The 24690-nt window shown below is 41.4% G+C and overlaps 1 protein-coding gene across 8 annotated transcripts in view; it reads right to left on the bottom strand.

The window, feature by feature from the left end:
* Positions 1 to 24690, bottom strand: part of FRMD4B (FERM domain containing 4B) — a 364340-nt gene that overhangs the window by 91768 nt on the left and 247882 nt on the right. For all 8 annotated transcript variants that reach the window (XM_035276090.3, XM_008982001.4, XM_035276089.3 and 5 more), the window contains one exon: positions 19394 to 19478. In XM_035276090.3, the coding sequence (XP_035131981.3) occupies positions 19394 to 19478 (85 nt within the window). The remainder of the gene's footprint in view (positions 1 to 19393; positions 19479 to 24690) is intronic.

Below are 24690 nucleotides of genomic sequence, written 5' to 3' on the forward strand. Positions count from 1 at the left end.
TTATTCTTTACATATGAATGCTAAGAAATGTTGAAGGTAATTCAATTAGAAACCTATGTTTTGCAATGACCATAGTACTAACTGACTTAGGCAAGATCACCACTGGAGGCAGAGATCATTGGGTCAAAGACTGTTGAGAAAAAGGATGGTCAAGCGTCAATTCAAGAAAACTTAATTATAGAGGAAAAAGTGACTTCAGAATAATCCGGCAGATACCACTTTAACTCAAACAAGACAGACTGACATTGCATTCCTCCTTGTGAGATGCAACTGAGCCCACTTCATCATCTATAGAGTGTTCCTGCCATGGGAAAATTATTAGATTAGTGATTCTCAAACTTTGGCGTATTGCAGATACCTGGAGAACTAATAAGGAATACAGAGTCCCAGTCTCATCAAATTATTAATAGGATAGAAAATCATAGGACAGGATGTGGGTCTCCGTGTTTTCACTAAGTTCCCAGATGTTTCTGATTCATGTCCAACATGATGTGTGTTTGGAACTAGTGAGTTAGATAAATCCATATTTCACAAGTTGAGAGATCTTCTGCAAGGCAGCTGCCCTATACTCTTCAGAAATACCAGTGTAATAAAAGCCAAAGGAAGACTAGCCACCTGCTCCTGATTATAAAGGAAACTTTAGAATTATGACAACTAAATGCAATGTGTGACTCTGAATTGGCTCCGGAACCAGAAAAGGATGAGAAAAACTAGAAAGAACATTAGCTATCAGAGCAATTTAAATAAAGAGTGTATATCAGATAAACACAATTTGTGAATTATGGTATTTATCTCATAAAACTCTAACCTCCACATGGGCAGAGATATCTTTAACTCACCACTGCACACACAGCACCTATATAGTGCCTAGCACATAGAAAATAGTTAATACATATATGTTTGTGTGTGTGTATGGACATATATATATATATATATGTGGAGAGAGAGAGAGTCTCTCTGTGTCCCCCAGGCTGGCGTGCAGTAGCATGATATTGTTTCACTGCAATTTCTGCCTCCTGGGTTCAAGCGATTCTCGTGTCTCAGTCTCCCAAGTATCTGGAATTACAGGCATGCACCACCACGCCTGACTAATTTTTGTACCTTTATTAGAGACAGGGTTTCACCATGTTGGCCAGGCTGGTCCCATACTTGTGGCTTCAAGTTATCCTCCTCCCTCGGCCTCCCAAAGGGCTGGGATTACAGGCATAAGCCACTGTGCCTGGCCTAATACATATTTTTAAATGAATTAATCTATACCTTTTAAAAAATGAAACCTTTTGATGACAATGTTCTACTGGAATATGCTGCAAAATGCATCATTAGGACTATGAGCTTTCCTTCTCCCAAATTCTTATTTTTACTTCTGTTCTATTCTGAAGTCTTAAGTCTCTCTTTCATTCCCTCTAAGCCCAGGAAGAATGAGACTGTCAGGAGGTCAAATATCAGAGACTGGCTCCTCCATTCTGCCAATATCTGAATCCTCCTTATAAACTTTTGTGTCAACACATTTTCAAAGCAAGGGAGTGAGTGTTTATAAGACTGCCCTGGAAATTAGAGGTGTGGTGATCTATGGCTAAATTGTTAGGCAATGCAAGACAGGCAGGCAGCCTAAATAGGTCAAGCTCTGCTAATAGGCATGGAGGTTCCAAGGCACCCACATCTGATACATATGCAGGGAGACAATTGTAGAACAGATGAATAACCAGTATTAAACAAAGACTTAGAACCAAGCTCTCAACTTCTGTACTTACCCTTCCACATTATAAGATTAAACACACAGCAGACTTTAATTACAGCATTCTAATTGCTTAAACGCACCCTGGCACCAATTTATGATGACAATTTGAATTAGTAGCAGCAGGGTGTTCTGATGGAAAACTAGTTTTTTTTATATTTAGAAAAAAGAAAGGTTGCAAGGTGCTTACAAGATAGTCAAGGATTTTAGAGGAAGAAAGGATGAATCAGGAGGAAGAAAATGACGGTCATGATTTAAAAATTAAGCCTTTGACTAAAGAAGCCCTGGTAAAGTAGGTATCCTATCTGGCTGTTTTGCATGAGGAAATATGCAGAGATACTTTTATTTTCAGGGCTATATCATCCATCTAATTGGACTTCTCATTTATTATTATTTTCCCAATAGGGAATACCACGTTTAAAATATTTTTCCCAACATTCTTCTTTTATGTTATAATTGTGGTTATATATGACCAAGTGCTTATAGATGAGAACATTTTATAACATAGTCCTCTTGGGAATTTTGGAATAATATCATCAATAACTACAAAACCAAGAAACATTTATTAAGTGTTTGTTATCTGTTCCAAGAGCTTTAGCTATATATGAATTCATGAGTCCTGTGAAAAAGTAATGTTAGCACCCTCCCCCTTCATATGTGGAGAGACTGAAGCTTAGGAAGATAAAATAGGCTGTTGTTTAAAGCCACCCAGATTGTAGGTGATGGAGCTGAGATTTAAAGCTGGACAGTTAGGAATCCACTACCTCTGACACCCACTTCCCCCATGTCATGCATCAAGCCAAACTGTGGACCATCTCTCCAAAGGGTGTATAAACAATCTCAGCTGGTGTCCAACACCCATGAACTACTGACTTAATCCAAGAGTAACCTGTACTCTTTTTTGTTTGTTTGTTTTAAGACAGGGTCTCGCTCTGTCACTTAGGCTGGAGTGCAATGGCATGATCTCAGCTCAAGTGATTCTCATGCCTCAGCCTCCCAAGTAGCTGGGACTATAGGCATGCACCACCACACCTGGCTAATTTTTGTATTTTTAGTAGAAACAGGGTTTCGCCATGTTGGCCAGCTTGGTCTTGAACTCCTGGCCTCAAGTGATCTGCCTGCCTCAGCCTCCCAAAAATGCTGGGATTACAGGTGTGAGCCAGTGCGCCTGGTCTCATGTATTCTTTATAAATTAAAAATTGTTACAATTTGTGGCTCATTCAACAAGTTTCCCTGAAATGGATATACATGAATATATTTATTTACTTTTCTTTTCATTTTTGTTTTTTTAAAGATGGGTTCTTGCTCTGTCACTCAGGCTGGAGTACAGTGGCATGATCATAGCTCACTGCAGCGTCAACCTGCAGTCTCAAGCAATCCTCCTGCCTTGGTCTACAGAGTACCCAGAACTACAGGTGCATGTCACCACACCCAGCTCTCTCAGTCTATTTCTTGATATGTCGACGTTGCAAAGGTTCCCCAAAATAGCATTCATCTTAGGCCAACTTAATTATGAAATGGAAGTCTTCTATTCATTCAATTTCTTCTTTCAGAATATAAAGATAGCCCTTCACACCTTCTCCTTAGGCCTCTTAGGCCTGTGAAGCACTGCAGAAAGGAAAGTGATATCTGCTTCTAGCATGGATGAAAAAAATAGATGATAGATGGATAGGGAAACAGGTAGACAGATGGACAGAAATAGTTGGTATGGGCAAGTGTATTTTTAAGTTTCTTTGCCACATTCCTTTACAAGATTTGTGTCTTTGAGGAGATCAACCAGGAATTTTCTAAAGCAGGAAATGTACAAAGAAATTTGACTTATTTTAAAAACAACAACAACAACAACAAAATGTTATGAAACATTTTCATTCACTGGTGCCCAAATTCCTAGGTTGTAAAATTTTATAACTTCGGCTGAATGGACCATCTGCCTCCTCCATTTTCCTTTCAAGCATTTATCATAGTATTTTTATATGACTTTTTTTGAGTCACAATTTAGCTGTAAGGCCATTCTTGTAGCCCATTTCTGAGATGATGGTGTACCAAAAATATCAGTAGTAGGCTTAAATGTTTTAGGATAATTCATATTAAATGACACCATTATGAAATACAGGTCTTCCAGGTGGAGTTTTAGTAGTTTCTCTTGGTGTCTTCCACAAATATTTGAGTGTCTACTTGTGCTGGCGATATACCAGTGAACCAACAATTCAGCCTTTGTAAATTTACCCTGGCTAGTGCCAACTGGAGGGCATTTTCCTTGTCCTCTGCTTTTTTTTTTTTTTTTTTAAATATGTCCTTGTACATCTTTGGGCCTCAGTTTTTTATCTATGAAAAGGAGGAACAATGATCTTCTCCTTTACCCTCTCAGGGAGATGACAGGCAAAGAACACAGCATGATGAAAAGGCCCTGAGGCCATGAGATTAAAAATGACAGGTGCAACGAGCTATTATTATGAAAACTTTGATTCTCACAAATGCACAAGGCAGTATATATCTGAATGCTCAAAGTTTAAGACAAAAATAATTTAAATGCCAGAAAAATATATGTGGAAAACCATAAATTTTCATTTTATAATGAAAATTTCACAATAGAGATTTGTGAAATTTTCATTATAAAACTTTTAATAGCCCTTTAAAATATAGTAATAGTCCAGGCATGGTGGCTCATGCCTGTAACCCCAGCACTTTGGGAGGTGGAGGTCAGTGGATCACCTGAGGTCAGGAGTTTGAGACGAGCCTGGCCAACATAGTGAAACCCTATCTCTATCAAAAGTACAGAACAATTAGCTGGGTGTGGTGGTGGGTGCCTGTAATCCCAGCTACTCAGGAGGCTGAGGCGGGAGAATCACTTGAACCGGGGAGGTGGAGGTTGCAGTGAGCCGAGATTGTGCCACAACACTCCAGCCTGGGTGACAGAATGAGACTCTATCTCAAAACAAATAAAAAATAAAATAGAATCATATGGTAATAGATTTCTTCTTTCTTGTGGACTGGCTAGTCTTCAAACCAGCTCGGATGTTTAGTTTAGTGAATTTACTTGGTAAATATCAGTCTTCTGATGATTGGTTATCATAAGAAGGTACATTCACAATTTTTTTTTTTTTTTTTTTTTTTTTGAGACAGAGTCTTGCTCTGTCACCGAGGCTGGAGTGCAGTAGTATGATCTCAGCTAACTGCAACCTCTGGCACCTGGATTCAAGTGATTCTCATGTCTCAGCCTACTGAGTAGCTAGGACTATAGGTGTGCAACACCACACCTGGCTAATTTTGGTATTTTTAGTAGAGATGGCTAAATTTTGTATTTTTACTTTTCACCACGTTGGCCAGGCTGGTCTCTAACTCGTGGCCTCAAGTGATCTGCCTGCCTCGGCCTCCCAAAGTGCTGGGATTACAGGCATGAGTCACTGCGCCTGGTCCATTCACAAGTCTTAATACAGAACTTACAGCCTACAATATTCAATTTCTGTTACTGATCCTTTAAATTATTTCTAAATCTTGAAATGAGTTGAGGATTAAAACACACACACTTGTATGTGTGTATGCACATACACACATTCACATATGCAAACACTCTGAAATCCCAAATGCTAAAACTCAGCCAGGTTAGCAGATATTCTGAATGTATTTTAGTTCTTGGTAACTACTCAAATTGTTGGTTGCTGAACTACATGGAATAATTCCAGGACAAGAACCATAAATGTGATGCTGACAGTAATGGACTGGTTACAGAAAAATATGCTTCACGCTCTTTTCAGTTAAATCACACTGAGACTAATCCTCTTATCTTAAGGCATTATAAATATGGATAGTAATGGGTCTTTCCATGAATGTGTACTTTAAAAAAGTCTCTTTAACATAACTAGGCAGTTAGAACTCCACAAAAGTATCAAAATAGCTTTCTAAGTTTTAGGAGAACCCTTTTCAAAAATAGTCACATTTTGATTATTCAGGAGCTCATTATTGACTTTTGGGGATTCATTTTTCCAATATTTCTTCCATCCCTGCTTTGGCACTGCCTACATAGTAATTTTAGCTCTAGGAAAAAGAAAAAAGGAAAGTCAATTATATTTAGGGCAGTTTGGCTGAATGGTTGGAATGAGAGAGTATACTGGAAGACTTGGCTAGAATGAGGTTTCAGGATTAACCGAATTCCCTCCATGTAGTAAGTATATGCTCACTGTCCCTCTCTCCTGGAGGCAATCAGAAGTTGATGACTTATTTCTTAGGAACTCTAAGAAAAAAGTGTTTGAATCTAAGAGCAGAGAAGTATGTCAACCTATCATTGCAGCTGACTTTACAGTGATTCTCCTAAATGTCTCCAAAAGACACTTAGAGCAAGGATAGCAGCAGAGGTTATAACAGATATGCTGAGACTCCTGTGCTTTAAAATCTGATCATGCAATGCTAAAATTGTATTCTCCTAGGTTCAGTATATTAAATTTCAAGGTTACCAGTATAATATCAACTCTGGAAAATTGAATTTAGAAACAGTAGCTCCATCTTAGGGAGAGAAAACAGAGTAAGGTTGAAAGCTGAAAATGTCTAATTTTATGGTTGTTACTCAGAATTGATTTTTAATTTGGCTTGATCTTTTCACAAGCCTATTTTGCAAAATTTGATCAATTTAGTTGCTAGTATAAACTACATTTATTTTGCTCACTTGACAAATATTTATGGAGGGACTACCAGTGAATGCCAGGTTCTGTGCCAGGGTCTGGGAGATAAAGATAAACCTTGGTTGAGGCCGAGGTGGGTGGATCACGAGGTCAAAAGATCAAGACCATCCTGGTCACCATGGTGAAACCCCGTCTCTACTAAAAATACAAAATATTAGCTGGGCATGGTGGCGCATGCCTGTAGTCCCAGCTACTCAGGAGGCTGAGGCAGGAGAATTGCCTGAACCCAGGAGGCGGAGGTTGCAGTGAGTCGAGATCGCGCCATTGCACTCCAGCCTGAGTAACAAGAGCGGAACTCTGTCTCAAAAAAAAAAAAAAAAAAAAAAAAAGAGTTAGTGCAGTTGTGGGAACTTATTGATGCATAAAGGAACAATTCAACATAATAGGAAGAGTTAGAAGAAGTATTTAAAGGATGTTTTAGAGGTTGGAAGAATTTAACTCCCAGTAGGAAATGGTGAGGTAGATAAGGGGGAAAAAAAGAACTTATTAAGGGGCAGAGATTCTGGAGAAGAGTTCAAAAGGATGAGTGGAAATTCGCCAAATGGAAATGAGGGGAGATAGGAAGACCTTTAGCAGAAGGACAAGTATATAAAAAGGCATGGAGGCTAGATGCATCATCATCTAGGAAGGAGGAGTTATTTCAGTATGACCACAGGGTGAGTGTAGGAAGAGCCGAGAGTGATAAGCCAGTGCTTGCATGTCCTATCAAGGGGCTTGTTACATAATAGCAGTGGCAATAATAGCAAAAATATAAATAGCAAAACGGAGTCTGTGTCAGACACTCTTCTATACACTTTGCATGTATATTAACTCATCCATTGAGGTAGAAACTGTTTATATTCCCACTTTAAAGTCGATGAAACAAAGGCTTAAAAAGATAAGTTATGAAGCCCAGGATAAAACCAAGGCCAAACTCTCCACCACCCCATTATGCAGCTCCTCTGTGGGTTGCAGGGGGCTGGCTAAGATGCTAAGCAGGGGAGATGGCTAGGCACTAAGTCTTATTGATTTCACATTCTAAAGTGCCTCCATTCTGCCATCTATTTATTGATTCTTTTTTTAAAATCTTTTTATTTTTGAGACGGAGTCTTGCTCTGTCACCCAGGCTGGCATGCAGTGGCACCATCTCAGCTCACTGTAACCTCTGCCTCCCAAGTTCAAGTGATTCTCATGCCTCAGCCTCCCAGGTAGCTGGGACTACAGGTGCATACCACCATGCCTGGCTAATTTTTGCATTTTTAGTAGAGATATGGTTTCACCCTGTTGGCTAGACTGATCTTGAACTTCTGGCCTCAAGTGGTCTGCCCGCCTTAGCCTCCCAAAGTGCTGGGATTACAGGGGTGAGTCACTGTGCTCAGCCTATTTGTTGATCCTTTAATCATTCACTCCTTCATTTACCCATTCAACAACCTTTTATCTAACATCTAGGTCCTAGAGATTCCCACATAAAGGAAACCTGGTTCTAGACTCACTGTGCTAGTTTATAGTTAATGAAATTTAAATGTGAATTTTCAAGCCTTTCTGTGCTCTTTCCCGAGGCTTCATACTGATTCTTCAAACAGAAGAACGTATGGCATGAGGATGAAGAGCAGACAAGAGGTCAAAGAAGCTGAAATACATAAAATGCTAAAAGTGTAACAAAACTGATCTCAACCAGGCAATTGATCTCAACCAAACAAAAATGTATGCACAAAAGAAATGTCAAACCAATACAATTTATGCTCTAGCACTGAGATTATGGATCCTTTTGATTTGTTGTGCTTTTCTGCATTTTCTAAATTTTCTACAATTAGTAAGCATTACCTTTCCAATAGGAAAAAAATGTTAGTTGTCTTTAGTAGCAAAGCTTTTGCTATTCTAGATAAGGCAAGAAATTTTCAACATTGACTGAGCTTTATCCAGTGACGAAAATGCCCAAGTGTTTTTGTACTGGATGAGATGTGATAAGCAACATGTGTTTGATTTTTTTTTTGAGATGGAGTCTTGCTCTGTTGCCCAGCCTGAAGTGCAATGGCGTGATCTTGGCTCACTGCAACCTCAACCTCCCAGATTCAAACAATTCTCTTGCGTGAGCCTCCTGAGTAGCTAGGACCACAGGAGGTGCCACCATGCCCAGATAATTTTTGTATTTTTAATAGAGACAGGGTTTCACCATGTTAGCCAGGATGGTCTCAATCTCCTGATCTCTTGGTTTGCCCTCCTGAGCCTCCCAAAGTCCTGGGATTACAGGCGTGAGCCACCAAACCCAGCCAGCAAAATGCTTTTATTGTCTCTCTTTCTTTTTTTTTTGAGACAAGGTCTCACTCTGTCATCCAGGTTGGAGTACAGAGGCACAATCATGGCTCACTGCAGCCTTGACCTCTGGGTTCAAGTGATCCTCCTGCCTTACCACGATACGTAACTAGGACCACAAGCAGGTACTACCACACCCAGATAGTTACTAAATTTTTTGTAGAGAGCGTGTCTCACTATGTTGCTTGGGCTGGTCTTGAACTTCTAGGCTCAAGTGATCCACCTGCCTCAGCCTCCCAAAATGCCAGGATTATAGGTGTCATCTACCATGCCCAGCCACTTTTATTATCTTGATACAGCTTTGAAGAGGTAAATTTTAGTAAATATACTGATTTTTCTTTATTTTTCTAATTTAAAACTAATTCAAGCTTCGTGTTAAAAAAAATTGGAAAAGTATAACTTAGCTTTTCTCTCAGAAATAATAAACATTTATACTATGCTATATATTTTTCTATTTCTTCCTATGAGTACATTTCATATACATAAGCAAATAATAAAATTAAAAGCAATCATACTGTATTCATTATTCTGTACGTTCTTTTAACATTTAACAATGTAATTTAGACTGTTTTCAGGTAGGTTAAGGAGGTAATGGCAATGGCTACATAATATCCTATCATATGAATGATTTGTAATTTTCATAATTAAATCCTATTCATGTATATTTGGGCAGTTTCCAGGTTTCTACTATTAGAAATAATAATGTAAAATATATTTTTATAGATATCTTTTCATATTTCAATAAAATCTTCTAAAGAATAGATCTCTACAGTTGGTAGAGTCCTGGATGACAAGATGTACCTTTTTTTTTTTGAGACAGACAGGGTCTTGCTATGTTGCCCAGGCTGAAGTGCAGTGACACAATCATGGTCTCTGCAGCCTCGAACTCCTGGGCTCAAGCGATCCTCCCACCTCAGCCTCCTGAGTAGCTGCGACTACAGCACACATCATCGTGCCTGGCTAATTTTGTTTTTGAGACGAAGGTTTACACTGTTGCCCGGGCTGGAGTTCAATGGCACGATCTTGGCTCACTGCAACCTCTGTTTCCCAGGTTCACATGATTCTCCTGCCTCAGCCTGCCGAGTAGTTGGGATTACAGTCACTCACCACCACACCTGAATAATTGTTTGTATTTTTAGTAGAGATGGGGTTTCACTATGTTGGCAAGATTGGTCTCGAACTCCTGACCTTGTGTTCCACCCCCATCAGGCCTCCCAAAGTGCTAGGATTACAGGCATGAGCCACTGCTCCCAGCCAATCTGGCTAATTTTTTTTTTTAATTGTTTGTAGGAACAAGATTTCACCATGTTGCCCATGCTGGTCCTGAACTGCTGAGCTCAGGCAATCCATCTGCCATCAGTCTCCCAAAGTACCTTGCTTGCCCTTTGGTTGTACTCTTAATTTTAATGGAAATGGCCAAATTCCATTCCTTAACTGCATTGGCTTTCAAGAGAACTTTGGTTCACATACGAAAATGTAAACGGTATTAAGATTCCAAGGACAGGGCCGGACGTGGTGGCTTATGACTGTAATTTTAGGCCGAAGCAGGTGGATCACGAGGTCAGGAGCTGGAGACCAGCCTGGCCAATGTGGTGAAACCTCATCTGTAAAATACGAAATTAGCCTGGCATGGTAGCATGTGCCTGTAGTCCCAGTTACTCAGGAGGCTGAGGGAGGAGAATCACTTGAACCTGGGAGGCAGAGGCTGCAATGAGCCAAGATGAAGCCACTGACTCTAGCCTGGGCAACAGAGCGAGACTCTGTCTCAAAAAAAAAAAAAAAAAAAAAAGAAAGAAAGATTCCAAGGACATTGTGCAATGAGCTCTATCACTCCAAATGCGGTAAGAGCATGTTTTCGGATGATAGGCTGAGATGCTCACGAAGTCTGCTAATGAAAGGGCACAGCTAATAAGGTCTTGGTCAAGAAATGGGGTAAGAGGGAGGATAAAAATAAACATGATTGCATAGCCTTGCAATAACCCTATTTTTTAATTGGATTACTAATGTTTGGCTCACTTGTCTTTCCACATTTATTTAAAGTACAAAGATACGAGTATTTATTAGAAAAGAAAAGGGAGCCCAGTGAAATCTATTATAGCCTTACGGAGACATTTTCTCCTCCATTTTCTTACGTTTGTTACGTTATCTACTCGGGTCCTAACTGGTTTGGTATCAGGTCAGTATCTCTTGACTGATTCCAAAGATGTTTTATTTAAAGAATCAAAATAAACCTAGGTTTTATTGTGGGGCCAGATCTAATATAGAGCAACACCCAGGAGGTTTATGGACATCTTCTTTGGCTTTATTATTTAATAGTATGGTATGTCTTGAACAGCATTTTCAAAAGTGTGGTTGGCAGTCCATTAATAAGTATTGCTCAAAAAGAGAATTTCACATACAGGTAAGTCTGGAAAACATTAGGTGAAACCAAATCAAATAGGTTTATGTATTGCAGGACTTCTTGAAGCCTTTATCATTTGTTTTTCTTTTTAGGGGCGGGTCTTGCTCTGTCACCCAGGCAGGAGTGCAGTGGTATGATGATGGCTTATGGAACCACATTCCTGGGCTCAACTGATCCTTTTGCCTCTGACTCCTGAGCAGCTAGGACTACAGGAACATACCATCTCGCTTGGCTATTTTAAAATTTTTTTTGTAAAGACAGGGTCTTGCTATGTTGCCCATGCTGATCTTGAACTCCTGCTCTCAAGTGATCCTCTTACTGGGTCTCACAAAGTGTTGGGATTACAGGCATGAGCCACCCCATCAGCCCCAAATTGCTTTTTTTTTTTGAGAGAGGGTCTTGCCCTGTTGCCTAGGCAGGAGTGCAGCAGTACAATCTCGGCTCACTGCAGCCTCCACCTCCTGGGTTCAAACAATCCTCTCACCTCAGCCTCCCAAGCAGCTGGGATTACAGGCATGCACCCAGCTAATTTTGTTTATTTTTGTAGAGATGGGGTTTCACTCCTGGGCTCAAGTGATCTGCATGTCTCAGCCTCCCAAAGTGCTAGGATTAGAAGCATGAGCTACCATGCCCTGCTCCAAATTGCTTTTTATACTACTTTGGGAAAGAGTAATAAGCAACATAAAGGGATTTAAGGCATGCTCAGTCCCTCCAAGGTCCCTGACATCTTTTATAAATATTAGGTCTTACAAAGTATCATCAGACACATTATATTTAAATTAAACACAATAACATCACATAAAGGATGAGGGTAAATGCAGCACTTATCAGAGATGCTGACCCTTAATAGGAATGCAATGATTTTTTTGTTTCTTTGTTTTCTGAGACAGTCTCACTCTGTTGCTTAGGCTAAAGTGCAGTGTCATGATCTAGGCTCACTGCAACAACTGCCTCCCGAGTTCAAGCAATTCTCTACCTCAGCCTCCAGAGTAGCTGGGATTACAGGTGCCTGCTACCATGCCTGGCTGATTTTTGTATTTTTAGTAGAGATTTCACCATATTGGCCAGGCTGGTCTTAAACTCCTGACCTTGTGATGCATCTGCCTTGGCCTCCCAAAGTGTCGGGATTACAGGCGTGAGCCACTACGAATGAACTACTCAAGCTTGACCAAATCGTTTAACCTATTTATGCCTCCATTTCCTTACTTGCTGAAGTAGTAATAAATAACAGTATCAGTTGTTGTGAGTCTTAAATGAGCTAATACACACAAAAAAATCAGTGTTATTTGGTGAGCTCCTTATTGTTTCTTTTAGAGATAGGGTCTTGCTCTGTTGTCCAGGCTGTGATGCAGTGGCATGATTATGGCTCACTCAAATTTATAGCCCCTCAAACTCCTGGGCTCAAGTGATCCTCCTGCCCCAGCGTTCTGAGTAGCTAGAACCACAGGCGTATGCCACCATGCCCAGCTAAGGGTGAGCTCTTAAGAGTTGAGTTGCTATCCTCTTCCCTCTGCCTCCTCCTTCCCTTCCTCCCCTCCCCCTTCTCTTTCCCTTCCCTACCTCCCCCTCCTCCCCACCTCTGTAGAAAAGGGAGCTGAGGCTGTGTACAGTCTCTACCACAGAGCACCTCATAAGCCCTACTTGCTTTTCCACATTTTCTGTCTTTTCATTATTACCATATTTAGATACACACTAAAAGAGACAAGGTGGCCAATACTATTTTAATTTGCCAAGCCTGTCTTCAGATTGCTGATTTTAAAAAAGGAATGTGGTGGTCAATGTTGCTGATTGTTGAAATCACAGATATGGTCAAGGGCACCTCCAAGAATAATAACCTGGAGCAAAGCTGCAGTCCTGCTTCATGCATTTAGGCTTTTCCCAGTAGGAACAGGTTTGCCAAGGTGGACCACAGCCATGTTGAATGCTTCCCAGGTCCCCCAGTATCAGTTTCGGCATTTCCACATCACCACACCTGGTACAGGTGGTTGTTTTGTGAAGGTAAGGAGTGCCCCTCTGCATTCTCACCAAGGAAGTCAAACAGGTTCAGGGGCCCTTGCTTGAACAACAACCCAGACAGCAGCAGGCACTCTCCTCTGAAATGCTTGACGGGCAGGGGCAGTTTCTACCTAGTTTTCTTACGGTCCTCTTCCAGCATGAGTGCTACTGCACTCCTGAAATATCCCTCTAGAAGTGGTGCTTTGTCCCAAGTCCAGCCCATAAGTCATTTGGCCCTAATATACAGAAGTACTTTATGAACTACCATGAACTAAGAGCATCAACATGTACAGCAAGGTTCAGAATTAAAGGAAAGAGGGAGTTTAAATTCAGGATATCACGAATATGCCTCACCCATGAATAGACATACAATACCAGAGTCCCTGACATTAACCATTGCACTTGCTGCCTGTCACTGGGCATGTTCATGACATTAACCACAGCAACCTCTCCCTCCTGGGCTCAAGCGATCCTCCCATGTCAGCCTCCCAAGTAGCTGGGACCACAGGTATATGTCACCAAGCCTGGCTAATTCTTGTACTTTTTGTAGAGATGTTGCCCAGGCTGGTTTTGAGCTCCTAAGTTCAAGCAATCTGCCCACCCTGGCCTCCCGAAGTGCTGGGATTACAAGTGTGAGCCACTGCGCCCAGCTGAAATCTTCTTCTTAACATATCATTTTCACTCATTTTCGATGAGGGTTACAATTAGTGTTAACTACAGTATTGTTAAATGTTATTCAGTAATACCTGGCAAATGACATTTTTAGCCTTGTCGATGTTTAATTTCTTAGTATATGTAGGTATTTTTGCTTTTTGCGTGGCTTCTTGGAAACAAGGGTTGATTATCAGCAACACTCATTCATTTGTTGGGTTAGCCAACAACAATTCACTGAATGCCCAATGTGTGTCACGTTTCGTATATAAAATTTTGCTTATTTTTCACAAAAGTTAAAAACCTTTATATCTTTTTCAGACCATCCTGGATACCCAGACTCAGAAACGAGATATAACTGTTTCTTTCAACACATTTAAGTGTCTCCAATGGCATATTCTCTATGCAGTATGGAAAATGGTATCTACAAAACCCATTGGGAGCCACCCAGTTTTTCAAATGGCATACTCATGAGGCTGAATTTTATAAATCTGTATTTATGTAGCTATGCAGAGCTTCAGCAACTGTATCAAATCTGAAGTCATATTTCTTACTAAACAAGTATGTAAGAAGATGTTGTGGTTTTGTCAATATTTGCAAATAAGAGCTCTCTTTTCTTGCCTGTATATTTCTATTCTCAGTGGAAGGAAGGAGCTAGCCGTAGGGGAACGATGCCTGGCAAGGAAAAAAGTGTGTGTAGGGTGTGATCAGAGGTGTTGAACATCTTACTGGTGAGAAGAATGTCCTCTGTGCAGTGTGGAGTGGGGGGGAGGGGCGCGTTCACTCTCAGATCTAGCAGAGTTCTGAGTTAACAGCAGCTACCAACCACCAGTGACTCACTTTTGCCAATCAATAAATCCACCTACGAGTGTTCCACAGCTGAGACTATGTTCTCATAAAACTTATTTGCTTCTGTGGCCACGGTTCAGATGATATTCCTTATGTGGAATGTTCTCAAATAATCATACATCTTAAGAAATTACTTGAAAGCTACTTCATCCAAACAGCTGCCTGATCCTGGAATATCTTTTGGAATTTGTTACCAGTCATCTCCATCATAATTTTTTTTTTTGGAGACGGAGTCTCTTTCTGTCACCAGGTTGGAGTACAGTGGTGTGATCTTGGCTCACCGCAACCTCTGCCTCCCAGGTTCAAGCGATTCTCCCACCTCAGCATCCTGAGTAGGTGGGATTACAGGTGCCCCCACAATGCCTGGCTAATTTTTGTATTTTTAGTAGAAACAAGGTTTTATCATGTTGGCCAGGCTGGTCACGAACTCCTGACCTCAAGTGATCCACCCGCCTTGGCCTCCCAAAGTATTGGGATTACAGGCATGAGCTATTGTGCCCGGCCATCTGCATAATAATTAGATAGAAAATATCCAACTCTAAATTCCTACAAATAAAAATTTAAAAAATATCTCAATAGCAGTCACAGTGCCTTATAATATTATGTGCTGTAATAGTCTAAATCCTTTGACAAGTCATGAAACACTCCCATTTAGAAAGGAGCTCTCAGGCCAGGAATGGTAGCTTATGCCTGTAATCCTAGCACTATGGGAGGCCGAGGCAGGTAAATCACTTGAGGCCAGGAGTTTGAAAACAGCTTGGCCAACATGGTAAAACCCCATCTCTACTAAAAATACAAAAAATTAGCTGGGCATGGTGACAGGCGCCTGTAATCCCAGCTACTTGGCAGGTTGAGGTAGGAGAATTACTTGAACCCAGGAGACGGAGGTTGCAGTGAGCAGAGATAGCGCCGATGCACTCCAGCCTGGGCAACAAGAGTGAAACTCCATCTCAAAAAAAAAAAAAAAAAAAAGAGCTCCCAGCAACTGACATTCATAAAATGCAGTAGCATTTAAAGGAATTCTGCTTTTCCTTGCTTTCTCAAGACAAACAGAATTTAGCATACAAGAGAAATGTCATGAGTTAAAAATCTGCATCCTAACCATCTTTGCATTAGCAACAGAGAAAACACTGGATCAATCGCAACTAGTCAGTGAAAAATATTACAAGGAGCAATTGTATATCTCCACATAGGAGACGATGGCAAACTGTGGTTTATGAAACGTGTTCTGACTCAGTAAACACTGTGTTTGAAAAGCTGTGTTTGCTATATAGGTGTCTACTCATCAGTCAACCCTTAGAGTTCTTAGGAAAATCTGAGTCTCAGAAAAGAGGGCTGTAGTAAAGACTTTGATACTGGGAACATTTTGTTTTCCCCATAGACTCAGCCAAAAACTCTTCTTTGAATATTTATACTCCTGGCCAAGATGGAGTAACAGTGACTGAATTTATCTTCTTAACTGAAAAAAATAAAAAAAAGACAAAATATATAATACAACAGTTTTTATAACACTGAACATCCAGCAATGAAGGATAGTGATCCTTGAACAAGGCGAGAGTCCTATGACTGCCCCCACTACTGTCAAGAGAGGGCTCCAGGCTGTGGAGGGAGAAACACAATGGAACACAGTGAACTCACTCCCTGAGTTGAGGAAATAGAGCAACTCCTTAGTCCAGGAGATCAAAATGAATATAATTTGCAGAACAGAGTGCCAGACAAAAGAGAGTCGCAAAGAGAGAGAACCCTGAAAATCTACAGATGGTCTCCTTTGCGGATTCAGTAGAGCACTGATCATTCTGTGCATGAAAAGAAACTACCCAAAGTTTGAGACCATCTGAAAGGATAAGAGGGAAGAGTGCCTCATCCTTACACAGGGCTGGAGGGATACCTATTCCCACCAGCCAGACTAAAAAGCTTATAATTCATGGGGTATTGAATAGAGTACTCAGGAAGATGAGTATGCAGAACAATTAGCTATAGAATGAGCGCTGCTCTGGGCTAGGCTAACAAATCACAAAAGCAAGACCTGAAAAAAACAAACCATATTAAGTAACTAAACTGCATCCCAAAACAAATGTCAATAATATAGGAATACGAAAAATATATGCCATTCAAAAAGATACAATTAATAATGTGTAGCATGTCCAATCAAATATTACCAGGCATGCAAATAGGCAGAAAAACACGACCCATAACAATGAAAAAAATCAATAAAAAATACCCAGAACTACAGACATTAGGGTATAAGCAGACAAAGACATTAAAACAATGATCATAACTACATTTAATATGTTCAAAAAGGTAAATAGTCACATGCAAGATGTAAAAAGATCCAAATCAAAACTCTAAAGATAAAAACTCTAATATACAAAATGGGATTAATGGTAGATTAGATTGCAAAAAAAAAAACAGATGAGTGAAACTGAAGACAGAGCAAGAGAAACTATACAAGATATCATATTCCCCCAAACCCCCTCAAATGCACAGCATCACTGTGTGACAGTTTCAAGTGGCCTAGTATATGTGAAATTGGGCTTTGCAAATGAGGTGTAAGTGAAGACAAAAAAAAAAATCTGAAGAAATAATGGCTAAAAAGTTTCTGAATTTGATGACAACTATAAACCTAAAGGTCCAAGATGCTCAATAAATGCCATTGACACACACACATACACAAACACATGAAGAAAACTATACCAGGGTACCTCATAATAAAATTGCTCAAAGCTGGCCAGGCACGGTGGTGGCTCACACTTATAATACCAGCACTTTGGGAGGCTTGAGGCAGGTGGATCACCTGAGATCAGGAGGCCGAGCTCAGCCTTGCCTACATTGTGAAACCCCATCTCTACTGAGAATACGAAAATTAGCCAGGTGCAGTCGTGTACACCTATAGTCCCAACTACTCAGGAGGCTGAGGCAGGAGAATTGCTTGGACCTGGGACTCAGAGGTTGCAGTGACCCGAGATTGCACCACTGCACTCCTGCCTGGGTGACAAAGCAAGTCTCAATCTCAAAAAAAAAAAAAAAAAAAATTGCTCGAAGCAGAGAAAAGAGAAAATTTTAAAAGCAGCCAAAGAAAAAGACATTCCATACAGAAACACAAAGATAGAGATGACAGCAGACTTTTCATCAGAAACAATGCAAGCAAGAAGATAGTGAATCAGTATTTCTAAAGTATGGAAAGTGAAAAACTGCCAACACGGAGTCAAATATTATATGAAATGTCTTCTAAAACCAAAGGCAAATAAAGATGTTTTCAGATATAAGCTGAAGGAATTCACTACCAGTAGGCCCACACTATAAGAAATGCTAAAGAAGTCCTCCAGGCAGAAAGAAAATCATAACAGACAGGAATATTGATCTACGTAAGCGAATGAAGAGCAATAGAAATGCTAACTTCATGGGTAAGTATGTAAGACTTTTGGTACTGCTTAAATCTCTTTAATTAAATATTTACACAAAAATAATAATGTCATGTGTATCTGTAACTTACCTAAAGGTAAACTGTATGACATCAATCGCATACATGCTGAGAGGAGAGAAATGGAAGTATTCTATTGTAAGATTCTTATACTACATGTGAAGTAATATAATAGCGTCTTGAAGGCAGACTTGATAAGTTAAAGATGTATACTATAAACCCTAAAGTAACCAACAAAGAGTTATAGCTAATAATCCAACAAAAGAGGTAAAATGAAGTCATAACATGCTCAAGAAACCTAAAAGAAGGCCTGGAAGCAGATATGCAATCTGGACTGGGTATGCTGAGATCCCAAGCATTAAGATCAGAACCTACAAGGGAGGATCCTGGCTCCACTGGGCACCTCTTGGCCCATGGCTTCCCTTCCCTTCCTCGGGAAGTGCTTTCAGGAGACCAGAGTGGAGGCTTTTAAAGCTATGCTAGTCTGCAAAGAGATAAGACAAAAACTGAGAGTGTTTAAAAACTTTTATAGCAATTCGACATGGCTGCAACATTCCAGCATGGGATTGTTTTTCTAGCAATGCATGTTCATTGATTTTTACTAAAGTGATCTGTCCTTGATGCATTAGATAGAAATAAAAAACAATAAAAGAAAAATCCTGGTCCCTTACCACAGATAACTGAGATACTGCTTGAAAACATGTGGCTATGAGCAGTCTTCCTTCCTTAGATTTGAGGTGGCATGTGTGTAGGGATCAGAAGGCAGAAATTGAACTGAAATAAGGCTAGTTGTGAATTATTGTCAGTGTAGAGCATACCTCACTTAAAAAGATTTCTGGCTAGACATTTTGATTATAATCTGATTGATCCATCTTTGTGTCTCTCTGGGTCACTGTGCAGATTATTTGCTGCATTTAAAGTAGTGGTGATTACTGGGGTCTGTTGGGGGGAAATAGTGGAGGGACAGCAGGGTGGGGTGGGGAGTTGGGGAGAGATAGCATGGGGAGAAATGCCAGATATAAGCGGAGGGGAGGAAGGCAGCAAATCACGCTGCCATGTGTGTACCTATGCAACAATCTTGCGTGTTCTTCACATGTACCCCAAAACCTAAAATGCAATTTAAAAAAAGTAAATAAAGTAGTGGTGATTGTGTGTATGCAAGATTCCTCTGCAGATGGTTGCCCTTTTAACTCAGAATTTGAGAAAAGGTGCCATTTGTGTATGTGTGTAGCAGGTGATGAGACATATTTATGGAAAAGACTGTGGCCTTTTTTTTTCTTAGTTTGAATCCAAGAACAGAGGCAGAACCATTTCGCCCTGTCATCCCAGTCACTATGGAGCCATCCAGTGAACACGACAAATGGGCCACCTACCTTGTGCACGCAGGCCTTTGCATTCAGGAAAAACAGCTCCACAGTGGTTTTATCCTTTAAAAACGATATGCTCTCAATGTAAAACCTGAAAAACAGCAGAGGAGTTTGTTCCTTCAGATTTATTTTCATCGCTCAGCATTCCTCATTCAGTGTTCCCCAAAAGCAGAGTGAGAATTTTGAAAAGCCTGAGGATAGCTGTGCTTTCTTTTCCTTTTTAAAATAAATGTGCACCACATGTATGTGCAGGATGGATTGATGTGTGTGTGCATCCCTGCAGATAAAATCTCTTTCAGAATGTTTTTCTGTCTTGCAAGGTGAGTTAAAGAGGAACTCCAAAAGGTATCCAACCAAAACCAAACTTTTATCTGTGTTGCTCATTCTCTGAAACATGTTCTGGGAGTTCATAAGACCTCAGACAGCTTCAAAACAAAGCCCAGGTGAAGTCAGAGTGGAAAGTTGAAGTCGGCTGAGCAAGCACTACCTAACTGAACCCCAAAGCCTGCTTGAGGCTCGGTGGTTTTTAGACAGAGGTTTCTGAGGGCCTCACGCCTACCTGACCCCCATCCACTGGGGGAGTTTCAATTACACCCTCCTTTCTTCCTTCCTATCCTTCCAGGCCCTGGGTTTTCATTTGGCTCAAAGCCAAGCTCTCAGCAGCCATCAATCTTGGTCTTTTCTCATGCAAATCAGGGTATTCTGGGCCTCACAGCCTCACTCCCTCTCTAGGATTTTGCTGTTTCAATCTGTGAGACCACAGGTCACAGGCAGGCCCCTCTCTCAGGAGAGCTCTGACAGCTCCTGGGTGGAGAGGGAAGGAGGCTGAGCCTTTAACAACTCTGTTTTCATAATCCTGTACTGACCGGCTTGCAAACGCTGGTGCTCTGTGGTGGGCGAGTGGGCATGCGGAGGCCCCGAAGTTTTCCTCAAGTTCTGGAGATTTGCTAGATGAATAATGCATGAAGAGCCATCAGGCCCCAAGACAGCTCAGTGCTTTCAGTCGGAAAGGGAATTTACTTTCAGATCAGTGAGAGTGAAGGTAAATCCAGGCTAGGAAGTGGCCAGGTGAACCCATCCTTAGCTCTGCGGACTCACGTTGGAGCTTGGCCCTTCGCTTCTCTTTTTCCCCCTTTCTGCAATGATGACACCTTTGATAAATAAGTGCAGCTGAAAGGGCTGTGAAAGATTTTATCACTGAGATGGTAAAATCATTTGAAACATTCCACCCATTAATGTTGAGTCATCAAGGGAAGTTCCAGAAAGAAAACGAATCCTTTATAACCTTACTTATAAGCTTTTATCTCACTTATAAGTGAGGTTAATGAAGATGGAGGAGTGTCAGATTTATAAGAAGAGAAAATTAAGTACAAAGGTGGTAAAGGGAATGAGGAGTTGGGGGAAAAATAGGCTTTGGAATCCAAAAGATCTAGATGTGGCGTTTCATGTCCACCATCTATTAGCTGCATAGCCTTGGGCAAATTACTTAGTTTGTGTCTTTTCTATTACTTCTGAGGAAAAAACAAAACTTTTATCTGAGGAATTTTAGTTCTTTTATCAGGTCCAGAGAGGCATTAAAATGAGACAGCAGTCAACTCCTTCTTCCCCCCTGGACCTATGTATGTTTCTCTGGAAACTGCTTGCTATTGTCAAAACTAGCTGCACCAGACACATTAGCATCCACTGCCCTGGACACTATAACCCACATCTTGTAGCTTAATTTTGTATAGCCAGGCCGGACTCAGTGGCTCACGCCTGTAATCCTAGCACTTTGGGAGGCCGAGGCAGCTGGATCACTTGAGGCCAGGAGTTCAAGACCAGCCTGGTCACCATGATGAAACCCTGTCTCTACTAAAAATACAAAAATTAACCAGGCATGGTGGCAGGTGCTTGTAATCCCAGCTACTTGGGAGGCTGAGGTAGGAGAACTGCTTAAGTCTGGGAGACGGAGCCTGCAGTGAGCCGAGATCACGCCACCGCACTCCAGCCTGGGCAACAGAGTGAGTCTCTATCTCAAAAATGAAACGAAACAAAACAAAACCCAAAAACAATGTATAGCCAATCACTGATCAATGTTACTTCTGTAAACAAGGAGATTTAATTCCTGACGAACTACTTTAGTAACTGTCCCCTTTCCTGATTTGTCCTTTTTTTCTTTAAACACTTGGACCTCTTCTCCAGAGCACTTCCTAAGGCAACTTGGAAGTGTGTCCTGGGCTGCAGTCCTCAACCTTGTCCGAAATAAGCTCTCTATATTAATTTTGTCTCAGGTCTTCCTTTTGGGTAGATGGTATTCTCCTCTCCCATCAGTCTACTTCCTTCTACCCTGAGCCTTGCTGCGTGGACTAGGAGAGTCACCTGGCTCAAAGGCAGCCGAGATGTCAGGTGGTGAGGCGCCCTGGAAAGGAGCACGTGCTACTCAACAGATGCATTTTATATTGCATGATGAATGAGCCAACTAATTGCACATAGTCTCGTAGAGACTGAGAGGCAGGCCAGGGGATTCAATGGAGGCAGAGAAAGGCACTAAGCAGAAATCATGAGGCAGCAGAAGCCAAGTAAAAAAGGGTTCAGGCCGGGTGCGGTGGCTCATGCCTATAATCCCAGCACTTTGAAAGGCCGAGGCAGGTGGATCATGAGGTCAAGAGATCGAGACCATCCTGGTCAACAAGATGAAACCCCGTCTCTACTAAAAATACAAATATTAGCTGGGCATGGTGGTGCGCGCCTGTAGTCCCAGCTACTCGGGAGGCTGAGGCAGGAATATTGCTTGAAGCCAGGAGGCGGAGGTTGCGGTGAGCCGAGATCGCGCCATTGCACTCCAGCCTGGATAACAACATGAAGTAGAGAGGGACAAGAGTCCACAGCAAGGGTTGATGGACTGAAGCAGGGTAGCTGAGTCACTGTGATGGCAGACACCAAACACCAAAGTGAGGTGTAACAGATTGGCTGCTGCTAAGGGCTAAGATGACCCATGTTACACAAGTTTCTGTGCATCTCCAAGAACTTTCCAGTTCAGCTAGGTGGTCTGCTTTCTTTCCTGCTTTCTTGGCTTTCCCATGCATTTGTATCCCTATCAATGAAGACAATATGAGCAGGCTTCCGGTGGGCAGCCTAAATGAAGGGTGGCAGCAGGATCCCAGCTAACTGAGCTCTTGCTAAGGTGCCTAGCAATGTGCTAAGTGCTTTCTGATTGTTCGCTCATTTAATGATCGCAACCACCTTGGGGAGGGACCTATGATGACCCTCATTTCACAGATGCAGACTCTGAGTTTTAGAGATCTGCCTACGTGGCGGAGCTAGGTCTTGGTTTGGGACAATGACTTTGACTCTGGACGACGCTCTTAACTAACATTTCTTCCTAGGCTGCTGCTCCCAGTTCACTCAACCAGCACCCAGCTTAAAGCTGAATCCTTAGTAACTGTGGGCATCTCAACCATGCAAAAAATAGGCAGAGAAACAAGACAAGTGTGCCATTTTCACCAAAATGTTAACATACACTGAGGTACGTGTGTTCTCTATTGCTTCAATAAGCAAAACCATGGCAAAAGACATGTGAAGGATTGTGGATTAACCTATAAAACATCTTTTTAAAAGTTAGAGTAGTCTCAGGAGGGGAAGGCCTTTCCAGAGGAAGAGATTTCCCTGCCCTAAACAAATCCTAGGTCAGATTAGTAGAACTCAATGTCTGCTTTCTCCTCGAAGTTTCTGAGATTCTTTTTTTCCCTTCACTTGTGATTACTTCAATAGATATCTCTAATGGAGACTATTAAAAACACAGGGTTGATGAATGTTCACACTAACAAAGCTCAAAATAATTTAATATTATTTAAAAGCTAGTCTTCACCTGAATTTTCTCATCGTTTCCAAAACTTTGTAAAAAAGGGTTCAGGCCAGGCGCGGTGGCTCACGCCTATAATCCCAGCACTTTGGGAGGCCGAGGCAGGTGGATCATGAGGTCAAGAGATCGAGACCATCCTAGTCAACAAGATGAAACCCTATCTCTACTAAAAATACAAAAATTAGCTGGGCATGGTGGTGCACGCCTGTAGTTCCAGCTACTCGGGAGGCTGAGGCAGGAATATTGCTTGAAGCCAGGAGGTGGAGGTTGCGGTGAGCCGAGATCATGCCATTGCACTCCAGTCTGGGTAACAACAGCAAAACTCCATCTCAAAAAAGAAAAAGCGTTCTGTGATTTTGACATTTAATAAGTAAAGCTGGCCAGGCATGGTGGCTCATGCCTATAAGCCCAGCACTTTGGGAGGCTGAGGTGGGTGGATCACCTGAGGTTGGGAGTTCGAGACCAGGCTGATCATTGTGGAGAAACCCCAACTCTACTAAAAATAAAAAATTAGCCAGGTGTGGTGGCGCATGCTTGTAATCCCAGTTCCTCACGAGGCTGAGGCAGGAGAATTGCTTGAACCCAGAAGGCGGAGGGTGCAGTGAACTGAGATCATGCCTTGCACTCCAGCCAGGGTGACAAGAGTGAAATTCCGTCTCAAAAAAAAAAAAAAAAAAAAAAAGTAAAGCTGCACTGGCCTATGGCAGCAGTCACATATGCAAAAGTCATAAGGATCACTGGCTGGATATAAAAGTGATGCTGATCAGATGAGTGAGACCTGCTTGGGGGACACCAGGGCACATTTTTTTTCTGCTCAATTAGAGCTCCCTCATTGAGTGTGGGTAGGTGACCCAAGCTAGGCCAGTCAGCTTCTTTCACCCTTGAGAATAAACGTGATTAGAATGACCTAAAGATCCTGCTAGCAGCACTCTGATGAAATTGTCCCTTAGTTTCTGCTCCCTAGATCCCTGCAGAAGCCCTGATCCCTGTCTTTTCTGAGGCTTTGTAAGTTCAGTTTTCTCTCTATTTTGTTTGTTAGCCACAAGTGGTTCTGTTGCTGGCAACTAAAGAACCCGTTAATAGAGGGCTTCTTCTGTGCTAGGGATAATACAGAGCGCTCTACAGGAATCTTTCTTATTTTTCATCTGTGGTACAACCAGATGCAGTAGACAGCAAATTATGTGCCCACTTTACAGAAGAGAAAGCCGAGATACAGAGATGTCAAGTCATCTTCTCTAAGCCATACAGCTAGCAAGTAGTGGAGCCATGACTCAAACTGAGGTCTGTTAGACTTCTATGTTCATATTTCAAGCCAATATGATATAATGCTTTCCTACGATAAGAATCAAAATGAAATATAGCATGTACAGAATGCTGTGGGGGCCCACCAGCCTGATGCAATGAACTCAGTTTAGGAATCAAGGGGAAAATGCTGCCAAATTGAAATCCATAGGACTAAGCA

This window comes from Callithrix jacchus, chromosome 15, assembly GCF_049354715.1.
Source record: "Callithrix jacchus isolate 240 chromosome 15, calJac240_pri, whole genome shotgun sequence".
In the NCBI taxonomy this organism is placed as follows: Eukaryota; Metazoa; Chordata; class Mammalia; order Primates; family Cebidae; genus Callithrix; species Callithrix jacchus.